The sequence below is a fragment of the Lytechinus variegatus genome, chromosome 5 (assembly GCF_018143015.1).
Source record: "Lytechinus variegatus isolate NC3 chromosome 5, Lvar_3.0, whole genome shotgun sequence".
NCBI classification, from domain to species: domain Eukaryota; kingdom Metazoa; phylum Echinodermata; class Echinoidea; order Temnopleuroida; family Toxopneustidae; genus Lytechinus; species Lytechinus variegatus.
This window is the reverse complement of record NC_054744.1, coordinates 32,725,014-32,737,071: the sequence shown is the minus strand read 5'-3', so window position 1 is coordinate 32,737,071 and position 12,058 is coordinate 32,725,014. Positions and strand designations below refer to the sequence as shown.

Here is a 12,058-nt window from a genome sequence, read left to right as displayed (position 1 = left end):
GGCTGGCCATGCAAAAAAATCACAGTCAGATCGTTATTTTTACGTTTTTGTACATACTTATGGAAAAAGTGGCCCCAGTTAACATAATTATGTAGGGTTTTCCGCCGACAAGATTATGGATTCTCAACGTTTATAAAGTGTTTAAACATTTTTTTTGTAGGCAAGAGAGGGCATCGGAGAGGGCTTCTAATCTCAAAACTGCATCCATGGAAGACAAACAGGACAAATTCGGACTCAAATTCACCCCGTGTAGTTAAATGTAGCTAATAATAACCATCATAAACAAAATATAAAGGAAATCAAGTCCCTCGTCGTAAGTTCTTTTTCACCAACGGAGAGAAATTATTATTAACAGTATGAAAAACTCGCTACTTTATTTTGTTCCTTGGGAAATTTGAAATCAGACCTAAATAAATTCAGTCATATCAGAACGGTAAGAGACGAAAGCTACCAATATGAGGAAAATGTGATTTGATCGGTCTATGTTGAGACAAACATGTCATCTTTATTCAATCAAGAAAAAAAAAGTATACCTCCCCACCTGATCCCCTAAATGTTGATATGTAATGATGTGCAAGTCTTCCAACGGAAACTGATGCAATTGGCCGGAGGTGAGGTTCCCAAAAGACATGGTTCAAAATAATTTTTAGAAACAAACGTACTTTCCCCTTCTGTCCAAATATAAGCAAAATTTTTATCACATTTTTGTATGGCTATTTGCTGTCTAAACCTCTTTTATTTCTCATCAGCAAATCATTCTTTTTAAAGAGACACTACAAAAACTGCGGTGTTCATTTAACACCAGTCCGGAATCTCTATATGACCACACCAGAGAAGTGTAAAACAACACCGGTGTGAAATTGATTCGATGCTGTTTTAACACTAATTTGTGTTGTATATACACCTATTTCTAATTATTCCAAAACTAAACCGGTGTTGTTTTATCACTTCTCTGGTGTGGTCATATATAGATTCCGGACTGGTGTTAAATGAAATAAAAAAAAATGATGCATTCTTTTGCTCGACAAAAGCTTTGCCAAACAGTCTTCTTATTTGTGAAAGTTATCGGTCATAAATATTTTTTTTTAATTAAATGCTTTATTTTCACCATGTTCAGTTTCCGTAAAGTTACCCCTTTATCATGTATATGATGTTATCCTCTGATTGTTTTTCGTTGCTAATTATTACAAAAGGAATGGAGAGTACTATCATAAATTCATTTTTTCATTGTCCTACAAAAATATTTGCAGAATTCATTTTAGCTATTTGTTTGTCAAGGGTCAACGGACTTCATCTACGTCATCAAATCAAATCACGTTGGAAATAGCAATACTTGAATTATTTGCTATGATGCAAACAAAGTATGTTAAATTCAGGTTACAGGATGGCCATTTCTTTACAAAGGTACGGTATTGAGACCGCATCCTGAAGTGTTGAGCCTCTGTTTAATGGATCGTATGGTCATCATCCCTGTTTGTATTTGGCGGTACTTGAGTCAAAAGCCATTGATGTTATATACCCATCAAACCTTTGCCTTGTCATCTCGGGGTAGACTTTTTGTCTCGATTAATAATTTTATTGAAAATAATTTGATAATTGATTATTTCTGTTTTGAATAAGATTTATCCCCCAAAACTTATTGTCGTCTACATGAACAAAAGAAAAAAAAAGGAAATACGGACGAAATATATTGACGCCATTATATTTGTTTATATTCTACAATATAGATTCTTGAATTTAACAATAATAATTCGGAACCTTTTAAAATATATTCAGGCTGTTCAGCCTGGTTTATGATGGATGGAGGACCTAATGAAAATAGTATTGGATGTAAAAATGAAGCAAACGACGAGATATAATATTGTCGATAACTGCTTAAACTCCATGCAGCTCTTCTGATTGACGGTGTTGTAACTTCGGAAATCATTTAAGATTACGACTCCAAACGAAAATAGTTTCATAACTTCAGATCGGAACACGGACTGTAAGGAAATAAACGATGGTTAGTATTTCTTAATCGTCACAATGATTTGATCACATTTCTTTTACAGAGCACCAAGAAGGTTTCATACTGGGCTTTTATTTGGTGATTTGGCATTATTACTGTAACAATTGAAACAGCCGTTGTTTTTAAATGTCCTTTATTATTCAGGGTGTCGCTGGAAAAGTAGAGAGAGAAAACAAAGTAGGCTAAAATAAAAAGAGATGAGGGAGAGAAAAAGAACGAGAGAGAAAATCTTGAAGCTTAGTATAATGTTACAATTTAAACATATTCTTCAATTGATCACCATAAAGTCCGTGGAAATATCGATGCTCAAATTATGGCAATACCTTTTAAAAATTACTCAAAATTAAATCGTGAAAATTTTCTGATACATTTCAATACTGAAATTGTTCTTTCCTGCATTAATTTCAACATTTGGCTATAGAAGACTATCCAGTCCTTGCAACAAATAATTACAAAAAAATTGCAATAACAATGGAAAGTACATCCATACGGGTCTAATTGTCCTCTCTGTATAGGCTTATCTGACGGATTGCTCACGTTTCCACGCATTCTTCACCCAATAAGTTTTGGTTGCCCGGCAATTCGACCAACTGACCAACACAATATACTTATGAGAAGAGGTGTCTTCTTTAGCGAGAAAGGCGTTTACAAGCAAATATATAGCATTGTTAGGCCTTGGTGTTTCCATGACTTTCGCATGTTTCCCCAACCCGTTAAAGTTTCTTCAGATCATGTTTCTACCTATTGGGAATGACTCGATAACCCATTCAAATCGAATATGTCGAAAATTACTTCAATGCTTTTAAACGTTCGTGATCGCTGATATGAAAGGTAAGTGAATCAGATAATGATTTCCTTGTTTATAACTTAATTTCTTTATAAAAGGAGAGAAATATTTACATGTATGTCGTCTCATTTACCTGAGTGGTTCACAGTTTACAGGTATATCAAACTGCTAGCATTGATTTATCCTACCGTTATCCGACTGACATACCAACATTTTATCTGCATATAATCGTTGTACGTTGAAGATAAATATATCGGTTAATCATTTTGTTTGGATGCATTACAGCAGTTTTCATAACCATGGATGGTACTTCTAATAATTGGCTAAGGTATTATAGAATTGCTCAAGTCAAAGCTGTATGAATAAAAAATTGGCCTTGCCAATGACCAGTCTTTATCCCAACTTTCTCACAATGTTCAATATATTCTGTAATATTTAATTTATTACATAAATTGATAAAATAATCTTTCTGTTTCCCTTTTACAATGATTAGGTATTTCGGAGTTGCCGTGATGGAAGTTTCATGCCTTTCTAAACAACGGAATTCAGATGATTTAGATTTTTCTCCTTGGAAAATGGAATTATTGTTGGGATTTCTCATGCACATCATTGTAACCGTAATCACAACAAATGGTAAGACCGCGTCTATTCATCTCTTGAAGCAGAAATCTCCATCATGTTTTGGGGAAGAGGATGTTGAACCAAATATGCGGATTTTCTCTCTATAAGATTTATGCCGATTGATTTCTAAAGTACGGAGCCTTTAAAGTGCTATCGGCTTGACGCCTTTGCGAGATACTCTGTCTTGCCATGTCGACATAATAACCTTATTATGTCGACATGGCGAGATACGTTATCTCGCTAAGTCGACTTAAAAAGGTTACATGTCAACATGGCAAGATACCTAATCTTGCCAAGAAGACTTATGAAAAGTTATATGTCAACATGGCGAGATATTTTATCTTGCCATGTCGACTTATAAAAAAAAGTTATATGTCAACCTGGCGAGATATTTGGACTCTCGCCGGGCCTTGAACACTTTATATCTCGCCATTTTGACATAATTTGTAAGTGAACTTGGCACGTTAACGTATCTCGCTATGTCGACATATAACTTTGTATAAGTCAACTTGGCGAGATAACGTATCTCGTCATGTCGACATGTAAATTTCCATAAGTCAACTTGGCGAGAAAATGTATCTTGCCATGTCGACATAATAAGGTTATTATGTCGACATGGCAAGATAAAGTATCTCACCAAGTCGTCAAGTCGATTACACTTTAAATGCTCCGTACTAAAGTATAATCTAGCGAGTTGTAACTGCACTATACACTTTCAAATCATGTTGACAATTTCATTGGCTTTCCTAAGTTGAACATTTACCACGAATCTATCTAATTTTCGGATAGAGTTTACCTAAAATTCAGCCTGGTGAATTTTGTAACTGCCCAATTACACGAGCATAATGATTTTTCATAATCCATGGCTACGTTGATTAATTACTTATAATGAAAAATGTCTTGGAAATTGCTATCAGAAATACCAATAACTAGTATTTGAGATAATTAGCGAAATGGCTGCCTGGTTCTTCTCCAATATGGGGAAGGGATCACTATGTAACGTTAATTCTTTGTTGTAAGCTAATACATGTCATATTTTGTAAAGATCGATAGAATGACATACTAATCGACACTGATTCTATATACCTTAGGATTGGAAGACTTGCCAAACTTTGCTTGTGATTTCGAAGGGAATGACTGTGGATTCACTGGATACATGCCGACAGATTTCAACTGGGTCTGGGATAACGCTTCGACGGGCATTGGCCCCGATGTAGACAACACACTGCGAACAAGTATAGGTACATTAAATATATCACAAAGCAAAATATGAGAGAAAGATTAGGAGAAAGAAAAGAATGTTATTTAGAGAAAGGGTGTCAGAAGAGAGAGATGTGTATATTGCGAGAAATATAGAGAGAAACATAAAGGGTGTGTGTGTGTGTGTTTGTGTGTGTGAGTGAGACAGATAGCAAAATCAAACACCCCTCAAAAGACTTAAAGATAAATTACAGTAGTTGCAGTAAACACTGATTTCGTGAGAAAGTCTCTAAAACAAGGCTTAATTGTCAGTATATCATCGAGGATCTAGATCTGGTACAGTTACATTAACTGAACATTGTGAATCTTGAAATCTACGCTGAAAAATGTTCACACTGAAGATCACCAACACAGATAGGCACACGTGGGACACTGTATTATTATTGCTGGAATAAAGACCCGACGGAAGTGACCGAATCCGCGCTTATTTTGCTTATTTCTCAGCAATTACACAATTTCTTCCAGAATCCTTTGGCACATATTTTTTATTCATACAAACAGACACTTGGGTGGTCATTACATTAGATTCTGTAAAAAGTCATTTTGAGATCGTTACCAATACTGGAATTTATCTTTAACGCTAATATATTGGTACCACTCAATTAGTTTGTATTGTTTGTTATCAATATTAATGAAGAGGCAAAGCGGATATTATGCTATTTTGACTTTCATCTTACAACTGCAACATATCATTTTACAAATGGATATGGCATGACTTGATTATACAAATGTATTATTATTATTGTTGTTATTACTATTATCGTTATTACAATTGATGTCATTTTCTTTATTATTAATGTTGTCATTACTATTAACATTACCATCAATAATAATATTGTCATTATCATCGCTATTAATATTATTTGTTAGATAATATATATATATATACATATATATATATATATATATATATATATATATATATATATATATATATATATGATACACATGTGTATATGATAAAGCGCATGCCTTGATGAACATAGAACTGTATCAATTATTCTTCTAAAGGTCATTATCTATCCGTGAATACAAAATCACCATCGACCTCCTCACTTGCACGGACCGGTTCTCCGTTTTTTGCCCCGATCACGGATGTCATGTGCCTCGAGGTGTTCGTCTACTCATCGTCGTGGTCGACATTCGCGCTGACTGGTTTCGCCATCGCCCCGGAATTCAAATCCTTCATGGAATTGGGTAGACTGTCGGCTGGACGAGATGGCACGTGGAAGAAAGACACGCTTCAGATACCGCCTCAAGAACTGATGTTTCAGGTATGATTGCAGTTGCGAGATTTAGGAAAAAACAGTATTTCTATTTTCAGTTTTTGCTGATGGCCGCCGTCGTTAATAGCTGTTATGGTTGTCACTTCTAGATATATATAGACACCATATAATATGAAGGAAATGACCAGAAGGCTAAATAAATACAGATGTATACTTAATTGTGTAGATGTGTTAACGTATGCCTTTCCTTTGAAACTCGATTGTTTTTTAATGAATTAGTTAACGTTTATATTCAAATTTGTTTTGATAAAGAAAATATAAATGGAGCTGATATGAGCTGAATTGATATGTATTCGAATAATGTAATGTTGCGATTGTGAAAGAAAAACAAATGTACTCCCATTGGCAGACACTTTAAAGGGGAAGTGAAGTGACCAATGACCTATAGTCTCTCGTTGACTTTGTTAGAAATAGCTAGTCTAAAAATACCTTTTGAGATACAATTATTAATAAAAATATTCAATAAATCGGCATTTAATTTTATTGTTGGAGAGAAGGTAAAATGGTTAAAGTTTGAGAGGAAAAACACGTACATTGCTACTTGGTAAGTGTATTGCGATTTGTACATGTACATGTAGGTTGAGAAATGAATAAGTGGTACAATATCGATAACAAGACTGCACTGCTAATAATGTTTCATATTGGGTAATTAACCTGGCAAGATATGGGTAGAGGAGGATATGAGGTTGGCTATCACGGCTGTAGGTTTGTATGCCCGTTAAAATGATATATACTCTTAGAATTTGATACATACTACGATTCTAATTTGAAATATCTTTATTCTGATAAAAACTAATGGATGCAAAAAGTAAAAGATGATAGTCATATATGTATTTTTTTTTATACAGCTTGTTTTCGTAACCCGGAAATCAGGCTCTTCAGACGGTCTCATTCTGGCAATAGATGACATACTGATCACGACAGGGTCCTGTTCCGCTTTTGGTATGATTCATTTTATTTTTCTAACTTTTGTTTGTTTAACAAATTTTCGGCATTACTCCTATTTGTTTAAGATCAGTATGCTCGATCTGTAATGAAAATCATAAGATCAGTATGCTCGATCTGTATGAAAATCATGAATCATAAGTCAGAAAAAATTGGAACCAGTGGGATTCGAAACAAATAGGAGTAATGCCGAAAATTTGTTAAACAAATTATAATTTCCTCCTATAAAAGCCTCTTAATTTACGAACTTTTGTTTGTTTTAATGTCATAAATAATGAACACTTCAGGCTATTTTCGGTCTAACGGTGACCATCAGACTAGCATTAATTACATCAGAAGCCGGAAAGAGAATTTTTATTATGAATTTTCGAAATCATTAACTACATTTTAAGATGGGATTGGAACGGTAGTATATTGATTATTGCTGACAGTTGGTTATGAACAAATATTTGTGTAATCTAAACGATAGATTGGAGACTATTTATCTACAATTTTTGCGTTTCGATCTTTCGGTTGCCATTCAGAATTTCAATGAAAACACTTTGTTCTCCTTCTTCCAACAATAGATGACATGGATTGTACATTTGAGGATGAAAACACATGCGGTTTCACTCATGACCTAACGGCTGACTTTGATTTCATCAGACAGAACTCTGGCACTCCTACTAGTTATACAGGCCCAACGATGGACCATACCCTTAACAATGAAAACGGTATGTCGATTAGAATGACAGCTTTTGCCATGAATAATGATAACAATTATGGTGAAAATTGCAATGCTGATGAAGATGATGATGACAATGATTGAAATGATCAGACTCCATGATACCTTTGCTTGTAATGTCTCTGTCTTTATCCAATGGGCTAATTCTCCGGCTGGTAATAATGTTTTAAAAATCAATTTGTGATTGGTACTTCATACCGAATACCATATTGATCGTTTGCTCGTGTCTCTCTCGTTTAAGGTTATTACATGCGAATCGAAGCCAACAAAATACTTCTGGGGAGCACGGCACGCCTCATCTCTCCTGCCTTCAAGAGTTCCCGCTCTTTCAAAAATCCATCCTGCCTCATATTTTGGTACCATATGTATGGCAAACACATGGGAAAAATGAATGTGTATGCAATGACCACGGATACTTTCCCGTCAACGACCACGATGTCCTCGGCAACTTTGATTTGGAGTTCGAATGGGGATCAGGGTGATGGATGGAAAATGTCAGAGGTGGCCATTGATATGAGTAAAGATTTTGTGGTGAGTATTGGTGATTCATTTGTCTGTTTGTTGTACATGTGCAAACGTCAATCGAAGAAACATTAGTAGGGGCTGTTAATTGTCAGTAACTTCAAAACAAAATGGATACAATATAGAAACAAAGAATTAATGATAAAATAATGAGGAACAATTGGTAAGAACCTATTCAGCGGTTCAACGATCTTTAAGCCTCGAATAAGTTTGGTTAAAGTTTGTTTGTATTAAAATAGTATTTTATTCATACAAACGTCTGATGACTCTTATTTATCATTATCATTTTTCGATGACTTGTGATATGCTAAATTTTCAATTTGGTAATATCAAATGCCCTCTCTCGGTATTCACCGGTCTTATCAAAAGAAAGTTAAACAGACACTATTTTTTTTTCTTCTTCTAATATTCATATTCTATTTCAAACAGATAATTTTTGAGGCTATTAGAGGTGACGGGAACAAAGGAGATATGGCTATTGATGATGTACAATTGATGCATTCTGTTGATTGTCCAGAATCTGGTGAGAATATGCAATCTTACATTATTAAGTACAGAACATATTAGTCATTTATCGCATTCCTCGTTCATAAAATGTTACATTACGTAAACATGATGGAATCATTGACATTTCATTCATATATCAAAAGGTCAGATGAATGATTTTTTTTAATTCTTAAATTCCTGGTAGCTGGAATAACCACGATAACGGGTCGCTTAGCATGACGTGTATATTTTGCGATCAATTACCCAATTTAATGTTTAGCCCCCCCTAAAAATAATAAGAAGAAAAATTGAATTTTGAAATCAACGTGCACACTCCACCCCAAAAAATGTATTATCGAATAAAAAGAAAAACGAAGTTGAATTTAATCGTCAAGCATTACCCTTAAGCTGTTATCCTTTTTTAACACTTTTGCATATACCCAGAACTCACGACACAATCTGTTAAAGACTGGATTACACTTCATTCGAACCCAGTTACCCAGGAAATCAATACTGCGAAGACAAATCCATCCATCTCAACAGTGAGCAAGGATAGAACGTCAGAAGCATTCCAGCCAACGACACAAGTGGACAGCACTTATGAAAACCTTTCTCCTCAATCTCCGACGACAGAATCAGAGGTCCTCAAATCAGTAAGTCCGTTGGCAATAAAGGATCGTACAACTTTGCAAGAAAGAACTACATCATATTTTCCCAGAACCACAGGTTCAGACTATTTTCTGTCGGAATCTGCGTCTGGAGTTGTTACTGATGTGACACATGAAGGATCTAAGTCTAGAGAACTATCGACGATACCAACTAATATCAATACAAATCATACAACAGCCAAACCAACGCAGAAAACAACAACAATCCTGCCTGAAGAAACATCTCCAATGGAAAATACGTCTTCCTCTTTCAAATCGAAGATCAGTTCGTCAACCTCGAATCAGACGACAACATCCTTTAGCAGTCCCAAACATTCCACTGGTACCGGATTGGCTTCTTCAATAGACCCGACTAAGCTTCCGACTTTCTTTAGTCGAATACGCAGCCCTGAAGCGATGAATCCTACAACTTTGCATGGCAATACAACTCCTTCTAAAGTTTCGAAAATAAAAACTGTAAACTCACCAGCGTCACATACCTCAACTGCGTCTGAAATAAGCACTGATCGTCAATCGATGGGCCCAACAAGCGTACGCGAATCTACTACTCTTAGAGAAGCGAAATCCTCTTTTTCAAAGATCACCACTCCAGAGACAATTTTGTCAACAGACTTCATTTCGATGCCTTATTATTCTACTCCTGAAGCTCACAACAATCCATCAACAGCAAGTATAAAAAATAGTCTTGGCACATCTATCGAAGATGACATATCTCCACAATGGACAACTGATCAGTCCACGGTAATGGAGGCAGCCACCACGCAAAATTCAGAACACTCATTAAGTCTTTCTGAAGAGACATTTTCTCCGATTGAAAATTCCACCTTTATGCAAACCAAGTCAGCTATACCGACAACAAATATACCCTTATCAAGGAAACAAACACATGTATACGTGGTAACGACTTCGAAAGCATCAAGGACTGGGGCAACTGATCCAGACGGTACCTCTCTACCAACAGGGCCAACGAGTGCCTCCAATCTGACAGCAAGTACATATTCAACTTCCGTGCATAGTTCTGTCACAGAAACTGCAATATCAAATAGCAGCATTCTTGGATCAGCAAGTCCGATTATTCCAAATGAGACGGAGATTCACACTAATCACACGACGTCAACTACAGTGACTAAAGATCACTCATCTGAGAAAATGCAGCCAACGTTTTTGAATGAGAGCAAGTCTACATACTCTACCAGACCAAGTGATATCACAATCAGCAACGAAATGTCGACTTCCAATCATCCATTTGATTCATACACACCAGCTTCTAATACAACGGATAACCAATCAATCACGGATCAGTTTGTTATACCTCAGAATATATCAGTATCTACCGTTGAAACCACAACGCTTCTTGCATATCTTTCTAAAACTGAAGACAACGCTATATCATCAACAAATGCTGTAGTTTCAAGGCGTCAGTCATCTGCCTCACCAAAAGAAGAATCGTCACACGAACCAGCGATTATAAGTGCTTCTTTCTTCGAGAAAAATCAAGAGGCAGTTATATCCATTGGGATTATACTCGGATTGCTTGGCATTGGAGCCACAGTAGCAGTGATTATTCGATTTTGGAAAGCAGGCGCTAGTGCTCTATCTTTTAAACATAGAGGCTGCAACCGTGTAGGTGCTGTAGAAGCAACCGAACAGACATTAATTGAACCTTCAAAAGTAGATGGGATGTCGGATTTACCATCCGTTGAGTCAGTTGAAATGGAAAACATTTACTTTACTTGAAATCTGTCTTGAATTGTCAATATTCAATTACAAAACGTTGAAAAAAATATCCGGCTTACCTCGAGCTCATGGATATCAACTACTTTGTGCTGGTTCATGAATATAACGGAAGTGTCTTCGATTTGTACTACCGACAATGGACAAACTATTTAGGGATTATATATTAAAGTTAAAACGTACCGTAGGAAAGCCACCACGGTCACGCCACGAATTACTATAACGACATCGCGAAGGCCCATACCCCATGCATCCGGTACATTACAAAGCCAGTGAGCCATATTTCATTACTTCATACCGGTCAGAGGGATTGAGTGGTTCCAAAGCAGGTGTCACATCGCAAATCAACAGGAACTCTAGAGCCGTTTAAAGACAAGCATTGTCATAGAACATTACAAACTTCGAGAAGACATTCAGCCAGTTAGTCCATGGTTAGATGAACAGGCCACATCTCCCATAATAGAGGAATCCTGGATGAGAACATTTGCGAAGGCATGGGGCCGGACCGATGAGTCCCCTAACATGCCTAACGCGAATTCCAACTGGTTTACAATTGGCGGATAGTACAATGTAGATTAGGCAGTATGGCCACCATCGAATTTGCAGCAGTAAGCTTTATGGATACCTGAATACAGTCAAGAAAGCTGAACTCTCTATGAAAAGCTCTTCCACCAAATTTGCAACCATCCAATCTTGTACTTGGCCATTAAATTGCTATGTGAGAGCACTAGTACTTTCGCGAAGCGAAGAAGCTGCAAGTATATGTTGCATTATGCGATAAAATATATTTGTAATATTTTCTAGAGTTGTGAATTACAATATCTAAGACTTTTCATCAAAATCCTGAAATTGTATTTGTTTTGGAACGGATGTCATCATGATAATCAGACATGATTATTATTTTTTTCATATGGTATTCTGAGGACAAAACGAATAAACAATAATCAACAAAGACAATAATTGACAAAGTATATACATGTATTTGAATTTCTATAATTTTTATGTGGTCTAAAGGTT

At 35.9% G+C, this 12,058-nt stretch overlaps 1 protein-coding gene and 1 long non-coding RNA gene across 2 annotated transcripts; both read left to right on the top strand.

Moving 5' to 3' along the window:
- The first annotated feature begins 1,291 nt into the window (after nt 1-1,291).
- Nucleotides 1,292-3,349, top strand: LOC121415948. Its single transcript, XR_005970075.1, has 3 exons — nt 1,292-1,404; nt 1,891-2,002; nt 3,289-3,349. It is a non-coding gene; the product is annotated as an uncharacterized LOC121415948 (long non-coding RNA).
- A 3-nt stretch (nt 3,350-3,352) lies between these two features.
- On the top strand, nt 3,353-12,012 carry LOC121415945 (chitinase-like protein PB1E7.04c). The gene is made up of 8 exons (XM_041609352.1): nt 3,353-3,428; nt 4,508-4,657; nt 5,688-5,950; nt 6,811-6,904; nt 7,474-7,620; nt 7,873-8,162; nt 8,583-8,676; nt 9,084-12,012. Exons 1-8 carry the CDS (start codon nt 3,371-3,373, stop codon nt 11,042-11,044), a joined length of 3,057 nt encoding a protein of 1,018 aa, XP_041465286.1. The 5' UTR covers nt 3,353-3,370; the 3' UTR covers nt 11,045-12,012.
- The last annotated feature ends 46 nt before the right edge of the window (nt 12,013-12,058 follow it).